Source organism: Maylandia zebra, linkage group LG6 (assembly GCF_041146795.1).
Source record: "Maylandia zebra isolate NMK-2024a linkage group LG6, Mzebra_GT3a, whole genome shotgun sequence".
In the NCBI taxonomy this organism is placed as follows: domain Eukaryota; kingdom Metazoa; phylum Chordata; class Actinopteri; order Cichliformes; family Cichlidae; genus Maylandia; species Maylandia zebra.
The window spans coordinates 16,284,300-16,303,231 of NC_135172.1; the positions used below are offsets into that span (position 1 = coordinate 16,284,300).

At 43.4% G+C, this 18,932-nt stretch overlaps 2 protein-coding genes across 2 annotated transcripts; both read left to right on the forward strand.

Moving 5' to 3' along the window:
• The first annotated feature begins 199 nt into the window (after nt 1-199).
• Nucleotides 200-10,622, forward strand: brat1 (BRCA1-associated ATM activator 1). Its single transcript, XM_004568338.5, has 12 exons — nt 200-568; nt 1,247-1,395; nt 1,491-1,638; nt 4,394-4,850; nt 5,183-5,290; nt 5,450-5,541; nt 5,628-5,731; nt 6,095-6,281; nt 6,653-6,726; nt 7,357-7,441; nt 7,530-7,816; nt 8,747-10,622. The coding sequence occupies exons 1-12, from the start codon at nt 442-444 to the stop codon at nt 9,665-9,667; spliced, it is 2,739 nt and encodes a 912-aa protein (XP_004568395.2). The 5' UTR covers nt 200-441; the 3' UTR covers nt 9,668-10,622.
• A 478-nt stretch (nt 10,623-11,100) lies between these two features.
• LOC101475115 (GRB2-related adapter protein) lies at nt 11,101-18,883 on the forward strand. The gene is made up of 5 exons (XM_004568340.5): nt 11,101-11,285; nt 11,370-11,467; nt 11,753-11,872; nt 17,495-17,804; nt 17,914-18,883. Exons 1-5 carry the CDS (start codon nt 11,208-11,210, stop codon nt 18,091-18,093), a joined length of 786 nt encoding a protein of 261 aa, XP_004568397.1. The 5' UTR covers nt 11,101-11,207; the 3' UTR covers nt 18,094-18,883.
• Nucleotides 18,884-18,932: the final 49 nt, after the last annotated feature.

Consider the following 18,932-nt stretch of genomic DNA (forward strand, 5'->3'; position numbering starts at 1 on the left):
GTGAAAATGGACGACGTGACGGAAACGCGACACCGGAACCTCCTCAAAGGCGCGTGGAAAGGCTGCGCAGAAGCAGTAAAGCTGTAAAGCATAGGGACCGGAAGTACAACAGCTACTGGTGGTAATTTTCCCCCCACAGTGATGTTTAGAGATCAGCGAAGAGCGCAGGGGCGTGAGACCCGCCCAGAAGCACGGAAAAGGAAACGACACACCGGTAGATCCGAAACTGTTTCCCGCGAGACGTTCGTTTAGTAAAGTACAAAAACCAACGACTTTGTGTGTTTAAAGTAGCTGCTTCAGTTTGGTCTGTACTGCACAATTTAGCTAGAGGTCACATTTACATTGACATGAGTGGTTAGAGGATGTGTAGACGTTATATAACTCCTAGTTGTAAAGACCTAAGCTAGCAACTGCGGTTATTAACACGCACACCTTAGCACCATGGACAGAGAGTGTGTGTCACTGCTGCCCCGGGTCTGTGAGGTGCTGGCGGCCTCAGGGAGCTCGCTGCCCGATGACACCATTCTGGAGAAACTGCTGGACTGGTTCACAGCGCTCACCGAGGCTGGTTAGTAGTACTGACCCTAACAGGATAGTGTCTTCATTCTTCCTCCTCTCCCACTATCTTTCTAATAGGAGGATCGATTCAAAAATTATATTATTAAAAGTATCGATACCATCTAATCGATACTTTATTTCTTTTCTTTAAGTTCAGTATGTAACCCTCTACCCTGGTTTGAATAACAGATATTTTGAAAATGAAACAAACATGCGATGACTGTCTTTTTTGTGTTGACTGTCACTTCTGCTTCATTTATGGCTTATAGCATATTTAAACGACACAAGCTGAGACAGAGACAAGCACATTTACATTCCAGTTCTTCGAAAAAACAGCTTCAAAATACATGAAAAGCTGAAAGGTGTGTTTTAAAGAGCCCTCATTTTCCAGAGAACTGATCTAAACTTAATACCATGCAGCGAATCACTGTATTTGTAGGTGATTATTACTCAGATTATATCACCGATATTTGCAGATAACATTTACACTTTGTAAAAGATCCCAAAACTCAAAGATACTTATGATATATATATATATGTTATATTGCATTAATAAAGATAAATTAAAATTTAAAATGTTCCTTTTTCATGTCTTTTATACCTTTATCATTTCTCTTTATGGTGCACATAAAAAAGTGATCCTGTGTAAATCTGTATCATTGTTTTTCTTTTCTTTCACTCTTTGAAGGGGAGTCTCTGCTGGAGGCCTGTCCGTGTCTGCTTGAGTTCATATCTGCTGTGATTCATGACACGGCTTCAGCCCCAGGTGTCCTCTCCTTCACTCTCAGACTCATCGGCTTATTGGCTGCTGCTGAGGATGACTTCATAGTTCTTAAGGTAGAGCTTCTGACGCCTGTTGCATTTAGTAAACTGTTACAAAATATTCCAGTACTTATCTGCTCTATTATTGTGCCTCCCTCTCTCTCTTGCAGGAGTCCTTAGTACTGGATCTTGTCTTTAGCTGTCAGCACTGGCAGGAGTTAGGGCTCTGGGAGGATCCCTGCATACGGATTGGCTGGATCCAGGGCTTAAGGACCACACTGCAGCATCCAAATGGTCTTAGCTTCTTTAGACAAGCAGGTGAGTTTTGTGCATCGATTCATGAGAGGGGGATCATTAGTGTTAAGGATAATATGCTATTTCTGTTCATCCTTTCATTTGTTTGCTCTTGCATATCAAATTCAGGGTCACTGGGGGCTGGATCTTTCCCAGCTGCCATAGGGCGAGAGGCACTGTGCTATAGGTATTATATTGTTGTAATTCTGACGCATCCTCAGTGGCGTGTCTAGAAAATTTTTGTTGGGGGGGCCAGGTAGGGGCACAGATTTGGAGAAGGGTGGCAGATATAATTGGCAGATATTGTTAAAAACAATTCTACCAACCATTAACCATAATTCAATAACCCTGTAAACCTAATAACCGAATGCGCTTTTAACTCTTATTAGAATGAGATTTTAACCACTACGGTGCAAAGTTTTTAGATACTGCGTTGATAAAGTAGAAGAGATACAATCAGTCAGTGTTTACTCAGCATTCAAGGACATCAATATTTGCATAGTATTTTTACTGACATGTAGTGCACATATGTTTTGGGCAAAAACATTTTTGAATATTAAAATACGAACATTTTTAACATACAATTGGCAAATTAGCCAATGCCAATGCAAAACCAATGCCTGTTAAAAAAAAGAAGATAATCTTCTCACAAACTGGTGTTTGATTTTGAAACAGGAAAAAAGTGGGGAAACAAATGAAAAGACTAACATTTGAATAAAACCTGAAAGCAAGTAAATACTTTCTATGCTGCCTTATGGTAAACTTTGGTAATATTGATGTATAAATAATAATAATGGATTGGATTTATATAGCGCTTTACAATGCCACTGTTCATTCACTCACTGGTGGAGGTAAGCTACGGTTGTAGCCACAGCTGCCCTGGGACAGACTGACAGAAGCGAGGCTGCCATGTCGCGCCATCGGCCCCTCTGGCCAACACCAGTAGGGTAAAGTGTCTTGCCCAAGGACACAACGACCAGGACAGAGAGCTCGGGGATCGAACCGGCGACCTTCCGGTTACAGATACGTTACCCAACCCCCTGAGCCACGGTCGCCCTTTAAAATAAAGATATACACTGGTTGATGATGAAATACAGTCAGCTGGCATGGTGACACTGCCAGTATTAACCTGCAGGGCTGGACTGGGACAAAAAATTGGGCATTTTGACTAGAGACCGGCCCACCTGGTATTAAAGCCATAAAGACTTTGAATGAAAACAAATGCTGTTGTGACAGTGATGTACAGTCTTTTTGGTATATGTATGATTTCTATGCATTTTACGTCAGATAAAAACTTTGTTCGCAAGATTCAGATAATTATTTAATAAAAGCGAGATATTTGAATTGAGAATAAAAAAGAAAAGTATTTCTTTGTGCCCCCCTCTCCCTGTTAATGCCCTACCTGGCCCCCTGGCAACACTTTGCTAGACCCGTCCCTGCACAGTTACCAGCTGTCAGCTACACAGAAAAGGATCCTGGTGTTATTTGTCTCTCAGAAACAGTTCATAACTTCCCTTCAACTCATTCATGTCACCTAAAAGGTAAACCTGTTTCTCCATCACCTGTTCAGCTCTGATGATTCAGTAAGGACATCTCCTGGTTTCATCTTCATGTTTCCCTCTCACCACATATCCAAACCGACATCATGACCAGCAGCTTTACAGCTGTGGCTCCAGCAAACATCAGCTGATACTAGAAATTAATATTAAATAAATTCTAACAACAGCTGATCAAGCTTAAACGTGCTGCTGTTGTTTAGCGCGACATCCGCTGGTTTCCTGTTTCTGGCGCAAAGTGGGCGATAAACAAACAAGAGAGCCGATCAGCTGATCATTGATCAGTTTCACGATTGAAGTAGCAATAGAAGAGGCAGCTGTAAAGACAGAATAACTCCAGCTGTGTGTCTTTTTTCCATTATAGCTAAAGTTCGGGACAAACTGCGTCTCTTCTCAGCTCAATACGAAACGTGTAATATTTTCTCTGAATGAGGGACCATTCCATTTTTTAAGGAGCTGTTGGCAACTCTACTAACTAACCTTATGAATAAAATAAAGTTCACTATCAGTAACATCATAGCAACCGAACAGCTGTATAGAAACTCGTCATTCTAGCTCACGCAGTACGAGGTATTGTAACTGACTGTAAAAAGTCAGCTTAACAAAAATAAACTGCACCTAAACTTGGTTTATATCTGACCCAGATAGACTGCAGGTCATAACTTCTTACCTGAAGTTCAGTTCACCTGACACTCGGACCGGCGGCCACCTCGGGTCTCTCAACCTTCCCTCATCCACCTGTTGCCTCTGTGGAAGCTCCGCCATAGCCACCACCAAACAACTGAGTTATTTTTACACATCGGCCAGCATCTGGCCAATCCACCACTTTCATTGTTCATGCCGTTACAAAAAAAAACAAGTCATCAGCCCACCATGCAAATGTCCGATGGCTATGTTAACTTGTTAATCTTTCGCGGAAATTTTTTTTTTTTGTTTTCTGCGGTGCCGTCTTTTGTGCTTGGCTCTTCTACCTTTGCTAACATGATGCTCATAGTGCAGAAGCCGGTGCTGCATTCACTTACCCTCGGATATCTAGCTTCACTGTGAAACCATAATCGTACATTTGATATTTCATTAAATTTTATTGTTTTAGCTTCGGGGTGGCACCTGGGGTGGCCAGTCTGGTTGGGGGGGGGTGGCCTGTGCCCCCCCCAGGCGACCCTGCTGGACACGCCACTGCGCATCCTCATATATATGTATTATCTTTGTTTGGTTTTTTTTAGATTTCATTGAGCCGCTTCTGCAACTCCAGACAGACACAAGCCTATTTGTTGCCTCAGCTGCCAATCAAATGCTCGCCCACGTCCTGCTGTTCTGTCAGCCTGTCTCATCTATAGGATGTAATGGCACCAATAAGAAGGAAGATGAGCAGAACACAAGCGTGTCCAAGGCAGTTGTAGAAAACCCAGCCGAGCCCATGGAAATAAACCAAGATTGCACCGCTGTTGTCGATGCAATCTCAGAGTACCTCAAGAGGGCGCTGGGGGTTCCCAAGGGAAGCGCACAGCTTCATCAGTGTCAGCAGACCCTCCGATTGCTGGCTCTGCTCCTGGGCCAGACCAAGCCTCCTCTGCATGACAAGCTGCTGCAGACAGTCACAGCTTCTCTGGAGGAAATGGTGGCAGCAGACTGTAGTGAACTCACACTGCCTCTGATGGATGTCATTCTAGCTGCATGCAGGTAAACCCCTCATAAAACACACTAGAGTGTAGCTTTATAGAGTTGTCTGTCCTTTTTTGTCTCTACTAGAGATTATTTAGATTTTAAGTAGTGACTTTAAGAGGATGGTGAGGACAGTGGAGCTTCCTGGCTGAATATGCAAATCTGCTAATAGATATAGCATCAATGGCTTTGTTCTGTTGATCTATGCAATACAACAGGACAGTGTAATGGTCAGCCATCATTCACAGCATTTACTTAGTGGTTGTTTTTAAGTATACATTAGTGACTGTGCTGCTGTTCAGCCTCTTTCTGGTTTAGTTTATAGACTCTTGCTGTGCTTGCTCCTACAGCCGCGTCCCAGACCAGCGCATCACCCGTCTTTTAACTTTCATGTTGAACGTCAGGAAACCTGCTGACCTCGTCCATGCTGCAGCTGCTTTTCTCCGCGGCAGCCATCAGTAAGCACAGCTTGTTCAGCCAACACAAACTCTGTACACAAAAGTCTGTAGAGGTTGGGTTTTCTGTTAAAAAGCCCTGAGGATTTGTCAGTCTAGTGTCTTGTTTGCAAACTTTTCTTCTTCTTCTTCTTCTTCTTCTTCTTCTGGTTTTATGTGCAGTGACCGTGTCCACACAGCTCAGTCTGTGAGATTACTGCTGCTACCCCTCGACATCATATCTGGCCAGAACCGACTAGGCACAAACACTGCAGGTGACCCACAAAGACGTACACTCTTGAGAAAAATCTGTGTTATCTTGCATTTATGTTATGGAGTAACATGAGGTCTGGGCCTATAGGAGACATGCATCGGTTTGCCATGACTGAGCAGCTGAAAAGCAAAACCTCCTGCATCTCCATGATCAGTGTGTGTCTAACAAACACACCTCAGATTGCACACATGGTGAGTGTAAGGACAGGAGAGAGTGGCTAAGTAAATATTGGATCTTTTTCGGTTAACACTATAATTTTTAATTCCTCTGTAATAAAGCAGGCTTTTTAGGTTATTTATTTGTAATTACAATGTAATTATATTTACATACACACAATTAAAGGCAGGCACACTAGAATAAGGGGATAACAGGTATAATAATAATTCTTTCCTGTACTGTACACTTAAGTAGATGCATGTAAACATAATTACATTGTAATTTCTGATAAAATCTGAATGATAGAAGTAACACGCCCTTAGTCGCAGGCCATGTTATAAGGTGTTAGCTTTGTTTCTAACGCATGGAAAGGCTTATAATCTGCCTCTCTCCCTCAGGATCCTGACTGCCTCCCCTGCGCTCCGGATTTAATCGTGTCTGGAATTCTGTCGCTACTGAGGATCTGCAGCGGCGACTCGTCCTCCTCGTCCGCTGGCTGTAGTGAAGTTTTCAGGAATGTCATTGGCAGTGGGAAAGTTCAGAAATGTGCTCTAGAGGCTCTGACAGCTGTCAGTAACAGCCCAGGTGAAGCTGTCATTAGAGTTAGAATCCATATTACATGAATGGAACTAAAAGGGAATACTGAAAACAACCATTCTCTTTATGGAGGATATAAAGACCTTTAGTGCATATATTAAGATAAGATAAGATAAGACTTTATTGATCCCACAACGGGGAAATTTTTGCATCACCTCAGCTCAAGTACAGATATATGAAGGAAATACAAAAATACAATTGAGTACAATCAATGAAAAAAAGTAAGAAAAGTAAAGTGATGAGTTTTTAAAAATTCTGTAAGATACTTCTACAAAACAAAAGTAGTATATGGCATATGTGGGAAAAACAAATGTTAAAGGAACACGCTGAGTTAATTTACGTGTCTGTTTGTGTTTCAGGAGCAAATGGCAAGCTGACTGACGTGCTCACACTTCTGATACAGTATCTGGACGATCCTGATTCTGATCCCACTGTAAGTTTGTGCGTGTTTTTGTTCACAGATGCAAGATGATCACAACTATCAGAGATTTGTTTCACTGTGTTTGCTCTAATATGGATGCACCCTGGCTCTCATCCCATTACACTGGGTTGGGTCAATATCCTGACCTGTGGAAGATCTATCTTAGAGTTTCATTTCTAGTTCGTTGTAAAGGTGATGGATGTGGTTAAAGTTGGAGTTAGTCAAGTTTTTCCATAGCGCACAAAGCCAGGAATATCTCTCCCCAGACTGTGGTCGTAACACACTGTTGTCTGAGAGTATCACTGTACGTTGAAGGACTGTCACTTCTTTCATTATTTGGAACTAAAAGTCCCAAACCATCCAGCAGATGGCGTCAGTAACCTGAGTATCTCAACCTGTTTTTACACAGGTCAAAGTTAAATTTCTTTTGCTCACTTTCAAGCATCAAAAATCTTCTTTACACAATTTTCTGTAATTGTCATAGAGTCATGTAAAAAGCACAATTTTCTGCTTTTTATTTTTGAATGGACAAGAACTAATGAGATAGAGAAAGGTTCAAGATTTTAAAAGGCAGGTTGAGGGGAACAAAAATGTTTTTTGGACTGAACATCGTGATAAGATGAATGCGTCTTTGTTTTTCAGGTGCTACATAAGTCCTACCAAGCCTTGGTAAAGTGGATGAGTGTTTGCACAGACGTCTCCTTTATAACAGACCAGCTCAGACACGGTAAATCACAGCGTTAGCATCTTCCCTGTAGCTCATAAAGCCTGTGCAATAGATCTGCACAACAAATCACATTGTTTGTGTCTGTTAGATCTCGTCCAGGTGGTGAAGAAGCGTGCGTGTGACATGCGCTGGGAGGTAAGAGACTCAACGATGGAGTTTCTAGGGCACCTGGGAGCGATGCGTGTCTGCCGGGCGCCAGCTGAGCAGGCGTGCGATGCCTCTGAGGCCCTGCTGGGTGGCTGCTGCTGTACCACTCCTCTCCTCAGGGAGGCTCTGCAGGATCCAGAGAGTTATGTGAGAGCCAGCGCGATCAAAGCACTGGCACAGACAGTGATGCACAGCTGGCAGGAGGGGGCAGCACCCACACAGGAGCAGGTGAGAAGTAAAGGCAAACCTGTCGAAATAGGACCGAGGAATGTGTACATGAACGTGCATGCATGACAGGAGGATAAAGACACATGTGAATACTCAAAAACAGTAAATATTAGAATCTTAACACCGATATTATATATGTAGCATGTATTTTTATAACAAACTGGTTTATTTCACCTGCTTTGGTGCAAATAAAAGTGACAACATGTGCACTGAAGAGGCAACAAGAAGATCACACAGTGTGGCCAGCACAGTGTCCTCCAGCAGGCTTTATCACCAAGCTGTCAGAAGAAGACTCCATGAGGGTGGCACAAGTACCCAGCATCCTTCAGTGGAGCCTGTGGTCACAGATTGGCACAGGCATTAGTAAGAAAACACCTGAACTGGCAGGTTCACCAGTGGTGCCCCGTTGTTTTCACAGATGATCTTGCATCAGCAATAATTATATAATTTTTGCCGTGGTCTATCCAGACTCTTTCACAGCTGCCACATGTGCTCTGTGTGAACCTGCCGTTGTTTGAGTCAACTGTTCAGCTGGAAGGAGGTATTTTTGTAGCAAAGGCAATAACACGCTGTGTTTAGTAGAAGTAAAAGGCTTATTCTGAGAGGGCAACAGAGCAGAGATGCAGTAGGATTTGGCGTTTATTGTTGTGCCTCAAGACACTGCGACATTAGATGAGCTGGGCGTCGAACTGTGGACATTCCTAATAGTAGACAGCCTGAGCTGAAAACGCCTCCAGCTTCTGTTCAAAGCATCAATTGCATTAGGGAAGAATTTTTCCACTTTTTGTTTTGTTCTGTGGAATAACAGCAACACTCAAGATAGAGATAGTGGGGCTCAGAACAGATATCAGATTTAAATGATAATAGTTCATCTGTAGTTTGATTTGAACTTGCCCAGTTTTGCTAACTCGATGTCCCGTCTATCTCCAGACTGAAATCGTGACCCGGCTGCTTGAGATTCTCTCCCAGGACACAGAAGGGTTTGCCAGGAGGGCTGTTGTAAAGTTCTTCATCGCCTGGTTCTCTTCACATATGTCACACACGCCACCGTCGTCGCCTGCCTCCCCCTCCTGCTCTCTCCTCATGCAGTCTGTACGCTCCGTCCTCTCACGAGGCTGTGCCGATCTGGACTGGGAGGTCAAAGTTCACACGCTGGAGCTGGCGGAGTTGCTGCTGGACAAAGCCTTTTTGGGGCACGGGAGTTACACGAAGGGCTCGGACGCACGTCCGGCCCAACCACACGCATACGCTGTGATGCCTGACCGAGCCTACACACTTCACACACACGGAGACACGCGCGCACAGGACGCGGAGTCAGATTTAGTCGACGTGTTGAAGAGTCTGGTTGAGCAGGGAGTCATCTCTGCATTGCTGAGCGGTCTGGTCGACTGCGATAGGCCTGTAGCTTTAAAGGCCTGTAGACTGCTGATAACACTCAGAGTGACAGTTTGTCCGGCATCGCAAGGGGACCCAGATGTATCTGATGCCACGGCAACAGTTGCCAGAGTGTCCTGTGAGCTGCCCAGAGCAGGTTGGGCACAAGAGATCAGAAAGATACTGGGTGTAAGGACTGAGGCTAATGCTGAGAGAGATTTAAATGCACTCAATGCCACCACCTTTGAAGACCACAGCGAGGAAGGAGCGAGCGCTGTGAGTCATTGCGAGCGCGTAAGCGTGTGTGAAGCGTTGGGCTCTCTGGGTTTGGACGACAAGCTGGAGATCCTCAGTAGAAGCAGTGACCACGTGCATAACTCGCCCCTCTCACTACTGCAGGACATACTAACTGCGAGCACCTCTCACACTCATTCAAACACACAACCAGGGCAAGAGGTCATAGTGGACTGCTACTAACGCACACACGAATAAATCAAGTTACATTTCTCTTCATGTTGTTGCAATATTCAAATTCGTTGAATCCAAGAGGAGCACGCTAATTGTGGTTTTTTATTTGTTTGCTTGTTTACTTCTTTCACCTGGGTAATTGTAATGCAGCAGTTGAGTTGTAATCAAAAAGTTTTGTGACTCCACTCCACTGATTTAAATGTGCCCACTGTCACCTGCACCTTTACACCACTCACAGTGCCGCTGCTATGCATCGCTCCCAGCTTGAATGTACAGGATCAATCCTGGATCTCAGCTATGACTCAGACTCAGTGTAGTCTAAAGCCCCAAAGGTGGCGCTGTGGGTAAGACCAGGAGAGTGGTTGTTGAGCTGACCTACTTCTGAATTTGTCCCGGGGGATCACCCCCTCAGTGCCAAGTTCTCCCGTAGCACCCTGAAGCGTCAAAGGGAGAACGTTCACTCCAAATTACACACAGCTCAATGAAAAAGCAGATTTGGCTCCCTGCGACTTTGTCCTCTCTTCCGCAACAAAATTCAAGTTGAAGGCTCGCAGTGGAGGAGATCCAGCCCTCAGGAGGAGAGAAGCATAAAGGCACAGTGACAGCATTTTTACACCTGTACTTACAAACCTTTTGATCATATTTCATGTAATTAATTAAAAGAAAAGACCCAACATCCTATAAGGACCCCAGCCACATTTAAAACATATAGCTATAGCAATGTGTCGCAGTAAATTGTCAGCATTTGTTTGCTGTTCGTGCACCATTTTAAATGAGAATATGAGCTAAATATAGACAATCCCAGAGTTGATGTGAAGCAAAAGAGTTGCCAAACACTTTCTTTGCATTGTCCAACCTGCCACTGAATGATGTCACAGTGGCCACTCACATAAGTGGGATCTAAAAGCTCAACTGAAGTTTATTCACATCAAAATCCTCTAAATAAATGCAAATTTTGTAAAAAAAAAGCGTGTTATTTTATTGCTTTTTTTTATCAGTCACTAAGGGAATCTGTGAAGGCGTCCTCCGCTGCATCCTCTGACTGCGTAGATGTTATTTTGTTGTGCTTAAACGCACACAGGCAATCTTTAGGCTCAGGTTTCAAAACACGCATTTCCCTGTCAAAAGCGCGAGTAACCAAATCCGCTGGAGCCACTTTGTTACCTCCTGTCCTGATCTTTTAGCATTGCAGTCTACTTCAGGTCCTTTTCCATTGCTTCAAAGTGTGAGCCTCCCACTGTCGCTGGTTTCCCTGGTGGACATGCTTTAATAAAGCCCCAGAGTTTAAAGTGTGTAGGCAGAGAAGCTGGGAATGGAAAAAGGCGGTCGCCATCTCCACGTGTTCACGCTCTAACTCTGTCACATGTATGCAGAAAGGGACGCAGAAAAACTCTGCTCATTAACTTAAGAGCAGAATATCAGCCACTACGCACACACACACAGTGATTATGTCATCACCCCGTGCTGTCCTCTACTCAGCTGTAGTATCTCTCCATTCATGAAGTGAAACTGTTGCCGAGGCTCCTCCGCTGCACTCTTTCTGTCTGGGATGGAGGCTGTGGCTCTTTTCTCTTTTGCAGCGTCAGAAGCAGACGAGATCAGTTTTCACAAAGGTGATATCATCAAGGTAAGTAGGTCTTTTAATGCGTTGAGAAATGTTTTGTTTTGTATGTCGACGCAGAGTAATTGTGCGTGTGCATGTGTGTTATAGGTGACAGAAATGGAGGAGGATTCTTGCTGGGTGACAGCAGAGATCCAGGGGAAGCGTGGCTACGTGCCCGGGAACTACATTTCCCTCCTTCCACACCTGTAAAAAGAACTATTTTGTCCACTTGTGCTGCATGAGTAACTCTTATCAGGCTTCAGTGTGTAGTCAGACTGTTTTCTTGTGATTGGATTGTATCATTTTAAGGAGTTTTAGAGGCCTAAAGATAAAAAAGCAACAATTTAGGATGTCATCATTTGTGCTTTATTCCTTTTGTGAGCTAATGGGGGAAACACTGCCTTACATAACTGATTTGAATACTGCTTTAATTGTCTTTTAAATGCCAAGAGAAGTGTGTGAGAAGTGTGTGCTGTTGTGTGCTCTGGTAGGTGGTTTGCAGGACCGGTGTCAAGACTTGAGGCTGAACAGCGTCTGCGTTGGCAGGACACTGGAGTGTTCCTGGTGAGGGAGAGTGAATCAGCTCCGGGAGAGTTTTCCCTCTCTGTTAGGTCAGTGAATGCACCACAAACACACACAAAAACAAGAACGTCAGCTTCAGTCGGGATGAAAGAATGTGCTTAAATCTGTCCATGTGCTTAAATCTGTCCATTTCCATGTTCATTTCTCATGGGCTCACTCTGCTGTCCTGCTTAAATAACCCATTCATCCACCGGTTATATCAAACTCCATCTTTATGATCAACGACTGTTCAAAGCTGGGGCTGAACTCAAACCACACATGCTGCGTGAAACACACACACTCCCCCACGCACACATCCTTGCAGCGTGTCCCTGCGGTATTAAGTGTGCTGTTGGATGTTTGTTTTCCATCCCACTGACTAAATGAGCACATTAAAGCGTCCACGTGTCTCTGAGCGTGTGTCAGGGTCGGCACATAGGAGAGCCAGACTATTTAAATTGCTTTATGAGAACCGGTTGAACTAAAAATATCACAGCAGCACAGACAGAGCACAGAGAGGAGGAGGAGGGGGCGGTGCAATCTGGGTCACCAAAGTGACGTGGGACACATTTAATCACTAAGGGTAAATTGAATGTGTTCAATAATCGGGCCATTGCGTAACAACAGACAGTCTTTAATTAAACACAGGTACATTATGTAATGGACACATGCCACAGACGGGCACGTACACAATGTGCTCATGTTAACATTTTAAGGCGTAACATCTGTCTACCTGCGAGGTTTACGAGAGATGAGAGGTGTACAGAAACAAAACAATGTGATGCTAAAGTCGATCAGCAGAGGGCGATAAAGATTCACGAAGAATGGCTGTGTAGTCTGTGCCCAGTCTTGTTTTTATTATCATGGAAAACACATTACAATACATTCCAGGACAAACCAGGAGTTTTACAACATGGGCCACATACGCTCAGTTTCATCTTAAGTGGGTTGGAGCGGTAAAGCTAACGCACAGTAACTCATTTAAAAGATTTTCAATGTAAAGAAGGTAAACTACAGTTTGATTGCCAGAGATGTCTTCAGAAACAATACTTCTGCTTTTTATCATTACAAAGAAATACTGCTGTAGTAAATTTAAAAAAAAAACTGTCAGCAGGGTCATTGGGCTCAGACTGTAAAGGAAATAAAGAAATGAAGGACTTCGTTTATTTGCTGTGACAGAAATCATCTGTGAATTGAGTGTAGCATTATTCATTTGTAAAAAGAAACTTATTTTGTAAACAGGGATTATGAAGGGATTTTTCCTGTTTTTAAACTGAATATTAACAATAAAAAAAGGAAATTTCCTTGCAGTTAATGGTTTATCTGTTACTGGTGGATAACAGCCCATTGGTTGTGTCTTTGACAGTAAAGAAGCTAAAACAAACAAAAATACTAGGATATTCATATCGATATTGAACCGTTCGATACAGTGCTTTCGGTTCGGTACGCATATGTATCGAACAATACAACATTTGTAATTTATTTTATCAATTTTCCTTCTGACGATGCTGTCTGTGTGGAGCGCTCAGTGAATCTGCGTTCGACTACTCCGCCTAGGCTGCACTGTCGAGCGCAGATCCACTGAGTGCTCCACACAGACAGCATAGTCAGAAGGAAGAACGCAGGGCACCTCCCCACCCTCATTCAGATCTGGCGTTTGGAATTATTTTGGTTTTCATGTGACATATGACCCTGAAGGTAAGCGAGTCATGGACTAAAGTAAAACAGTATGTTGGATGTGCCATGCAATGCTCAATTACATGGGTGGGAACTAGTGTGTTAGCGCAGTTAGCTCGTTAACGTGTTAGCCGTCTAGCCCCATGCACGGGGCGATCGGCGGTAGCTCGTTAACGGAGATTTGCCGTGTTGTGGTGTTAAGGTCATTTCAACGAGATTAACCTGAAAGCACTAGTGGGAACACAACGAATATGACTGCACATTTACGCCGACATCATCCTAGTGCAAAGACAAAAACAACAAGCATGCTACTAACTTTAGCCGAGTCATTTAGACAGCTGTTAGCACAGGATTCTCCTTATGCTGCTGAGAATATAGCCCAGAAGAAGCGGATAGTATAGCTTTTATTTTGGAAAGAGACATTTCTCTGTAATAAACTCTCTTTTCCAAAGATGAGTGATTCCTCAATCAGATACAGGGCTCGCAATATCGCTAGCCTGACATCCTGGGGCTAGCGATTTTTTCAGTTGGGCTACCAAAATCTATCTCTGCCCTGCCCGTCGGGCTATTGTAGGAAGGAAAAATATATGTCAATGCTTTTGCATTCTTTCAGAAATGTAGCTGGGTAATTATGTCATTGGCATCGGTGAGCCACTGTCAATATGTGACATATTGAAATCGCGTTTGAATTTGCGCTTGTTTTTTTGCTTTCACTTTGCAATCGTGCGAACTGTGTATAGAGAGCGACAGCACTGATCTGTGACTGATGATAATTTGTGCACCAATTCCTCTGACATCGTCTTATTATTCGTTAGCTTACTATGCAAACATGACAAGTGAAATCTCCTGCAGCTTAAACATGTGAGAGGTTGATCGCACAGAGAATCGCTGAGCTTATGTGAGTGCGTGTGTAAAAGCATTTCAGTTCTGCTGAGCCAAACAAGACAGGTCAGGGTGAAGAAGTGACAGCCAAAGAAAAGCTTACCACAAAACGGAGAAGTTATGACAAATCAGACTATAAGGCAAAAAGAAAGTGCAGCTTTATGGTTTCATGGACAAAATAATTTCTGTGGCTGCGATATGACGAGCTAAATAACCAGGGCTGCACATAAGTGGTCCGCAGGTGCGCATTCGCTGTCAAAATAAAAAACACGCACAAGGGTTAGGGTTAAATTTAAAAACTGTATATATATTTGTAATTTTAATAAATGACAAATTAAAAATGCATGAACATTTTTTTTGTATCGAAAAAATATCGAACCGTGACACCAAAGTATCGAACCGAACCGAACCGTGAATTTTGTGTATCGTTGCACCCCTAAAAAATACAGTTGAACGTTCAGAATTTATTAACTTTGAAATGTCCACATTTTCCAAAACTTTTGCCGCATGTTTGACACCCCTGACCTCTGACCCTTACAGAACTGTCTGTAGGCTTGTTATCATTCTGTAACACGCGCTGAGTGAGAGTTCGGATTCCCAGCAGATGGAGCTGTTAACGGGGAAATCCGTTATCTGCACTGCTGAGACACATGTTAAAAACATTTCAGCTTGGGCGCGTTTCTCATAAACACTATTCATAAATATGATAATAATATTTGGGAGTGGGACAGCGGTGTGGTGGTTAGCACCATTTCCTCACAGCAGGCAGATCCTGGGTTTAACTCTAGTCCAAGGCCTTCTGTGTGGATTTTGCATGCTCAGTGTCTGAGTGGGTTCTCTGCAGGTGTGGCTTCCTCCCACAGTCGTCGGGTTAATCGGTGATTCTAAATCAGCTGTATGTGTGAATGGTTGCCTGTCTCAATATGTGTTAGCAACCTGTCCAGGCCGTACCCTTCCTCTCGCCCCACGAACGCTGGGATAGGCTCCAGCCACGACTGCGACCCTGAATTGGCTAAGTGGAAGAGAATGGACGGTCCCATCGTGTTTTGTACCAGGATCTTGGTACTGTACTATCCATGTACAAAAGTGCCATAATCAATATTATATAAATCACACCTGTGCCTATCCTGCAACATCATGTCAAAATGGGCCTCTTGCTCCTGTCAGTGAAAAACTCCTCATAGCAAAAACTTTTGAAACTATTTGTTGTTGTTGGTTAAACAGTTCCAGGAACATCTCATAAAACTAAAAATAATAGATTACCTTTTTTTTCATTTCGCAAAACATTTTGCTGAAAGGTCCCTAAATTTATCAGTTATGCCTGTGTAAGATCATCACAACAGTAAATCCATTGTTTCCATTGCATAGTCTCGGCCTAATTAAGACTTAGTTATCTGCATGTGTGTGTGTGTCTGTGTGTGTTCCTGTCTAGCTATCTTTGTGAGGACCCAAAGCTGCATTCTACTATACTTGTGAGAACCAACAGTCACTTGTGAGGACACACAACCCGGTCCTCACAAATGTGAAGACATTTAAAGGCATTTTTGAGGCTCAAAATGTGGTTTTAGTGCCAGGGTTACAATTAGGTTATGGTTAGGTTTAGGGTAAGGGTTAGGCATTCATTTTTAATGGTTAGGGTTAGGGGCCAGAGAAAGCATTATGTCAATGAAGGTCCTCACTAAGATAGCTGAACGGCATTGTGTGTGTGTGTGTTGGCGGGGGGGCGGGTCTGACATCTAAGTTACACACAACAGAAATGCAGTAGTATATGTAGTATAAGGTGCATGGTTGAAACTGAAAAGATATCTCAGTCTGTCAATGATTACACATCTAAAACGTCACAAAGGCAGTTACTCCCCACAAAACAGATAACACAACAAAAGAGATTATGTGAAGTGAGAGTGTGTTGGTCAAAGCTACAGTTCAAATGTAATAAGGTTTCATAGTGGAGATGGAAATGTGTTCCCTAAATAAAGTGCTTACCCTTCTTTGTAATCCGTGAAGTCGACCTGAGAAAACACAGTGTGTTTCCCAGCAAGAGAGAGAAGGAGGGTTGAAATATGTATTATATTTTTTTTCATTATATATTAATGTTCAGCTGCAAAAATAATTTTACACAAGTCTTTGTTGTTTGATTAATCCATCTTTTCCTTTAACAATTTCTGTTGTTAATACTAAACTAAGAATAGAACAGGACATATTAGGAAAAAACAGCCAAACAGCACAGACCAAAGAAAAATAGAAAGAGAGGGAGAGGTTGGTTAAGATATCAGGACAGGTAGATACTGGGAAAGGTGAATGACTATGACGTGTAGTGTGTGACAAGAGGTGCTGCATGTGTGTACGCCAGTTTTCTTAAACAGAGTTCGAGAGAAAGAGAAAGCGGGAAGAAAGAAAGAAATTTAAGTTAATGAGCAACAGTCATGATAAGAAGCATCAGGAATATTAATCATCTTTCTCCTCATGTTCATCATCATCGTGATCATCATCACTACCGCTTTCAACACAAACTCATCATCATCTTTATTGTCATTTATGTGGAGATTTATAAGTGTAAAGGTCATATGTTTATATATGGTAGGAATTATGCTGAGCCATGTTTTTAATCGAGGGTTTCCTGGGTTTGAAAGTTGCCATGGTTGCATTGCTGTGCTGTTTGAATCACAGTTGAAGTTTAACCCAGTGCATGACGTCCATCAGAACTCTTATTGGGCAGTCAGCAGGCAATAGATCCGAGTGTTGTGCGTCTTTTAAGTCGAGATAAAAGTACCCCAGTGACTGTGATGGGACACGTTATAAAACAAATACAAATAATAACATTTGAAAAATAATTGTTTTTGACTAAATTATGGGGTCTATGTTTGAATCTTCCTGATGAAATAGTGAAATAGTGTTAATAACAGCTTGCCTAGTCATTTCATGGCCTCACCTTTCACGGTTGCTCTGTGCAGGTTAATGTGGCTGCTCACACAAAGACATTTGAAAATGATGGAGTGTGATTTTAGTTGGTGGTGTGACTGAGGGAGTTCCCGAACAAAGAATGAGGACGCACATGCTTGTCTTCCTTCTCATCAGCTCTCTCGTTTTCCATGTTCACCACTCTTATCTTGCAGCTATGGCGACAGGGTGGAGCATTTCCGCGTCCTGGAGGGCGGCGGTCAGTACTGCATCTGGGAGGAGTCGTTCTGTTCCCTCAACCAGTTGGTGGATTTCTACAGAACTCACAGCATTGCTGTGGAGAAGGTGGTCTGCCTCAAAGATCCTCCCTCATCCCCTCAGCTGTTGTCGCACTTGGCGCGTAACCCCTATCCTAACCCTTACAAAAGCACCTCTCAGGAGTCCATCCCCTCGGGCCGTCTCTACTCTAACCCCTCTCACCCGGAGGGAAATACATCATCGCGTCTGCTGAAACCAGTTGTGGAGGTATGACACACCACCTCGACGCGTCTCTGTTTCTCATAAACGACTCGTGCTTCTGTTAAACACGCACCTGTCTGTCTGACTTCCCCGTTTTGGCTCCGTCTTTGTGCAGAAGCCTCGGCTGGCTCACGCCCTCTGCGACTACACCCCCCCTCACACCGCCCACCTCCACTTCCTGCGCGGTGACATCATCGACCTGCTGGACTGCTCGAGCTCCTTGAGCTGGAGGGGTCGCTGCCGAGGCCGGGTGGGGGTCTTTCCACCGGAATACGTGCAGCCGCTGTACCACTGACGCCATATCAGGACCGGGGCTGCGTTGCTGACACTTATCGGTCAGCCTGCAGTGACTCACCTTTCTTATCCAGTGACCAATCGCTGAAACGATTAGTCAAATGAGACTGACTGAGCAGATTTCATTACTGATTAAAGACCTATTTCCTGTCATCTTTTCACTATGACCTTTAAATGATAGGTCCTGTCTCTACGATAGCGACTTGTCAATCTCAAGGTTTGCCCGCCCTGAATCATATCGCTTATTTTACTACAAACGGGACCATCATTTATCAAATGAACACCACGCTGTAGACAGCAAGATCTGAAAACGGCAACTGAGACCATGAACCAGTTCAGATCCTGAGGTCATACATCCATGAGCACTGCAGTCATTTTCTCATACAGGCCTGCTGCCCGGCAATGCTGCTGACCATTAGAAAGAATCCAGGTTTAATTCACCTCACCGGCGGCTTCATTTTTCACACCCCAAGGCTGTTTCAATCTTTTATATACAGTCTGTGGTTGAATACAGTTGGATAGGAAGAGATGTCACACACACACTTACACAAAATCACAACAAAAACACACCCTTACGCTCCGGATTACCCTTTGACTGTTAAACTCTACCTAATACCTGCGAGTGTAAGTGGATTCACGTCTATTTAGTTATAAAGAAATGAACCAACGGCCTTTTGTAGGCAGGCTGGAGGACTTCAGTGCAAAATCAGTGTAGCACTTTTCAGGTTTTTGTTGCTTTTTTAAAAAAATAATGTATGCCATTTTAAGTAATAAAGACAAATAGCAAACAATGCTTCTGGTTCCCTCTTCACAGATCTGAGGATTTGCCGCTTTCTGTGT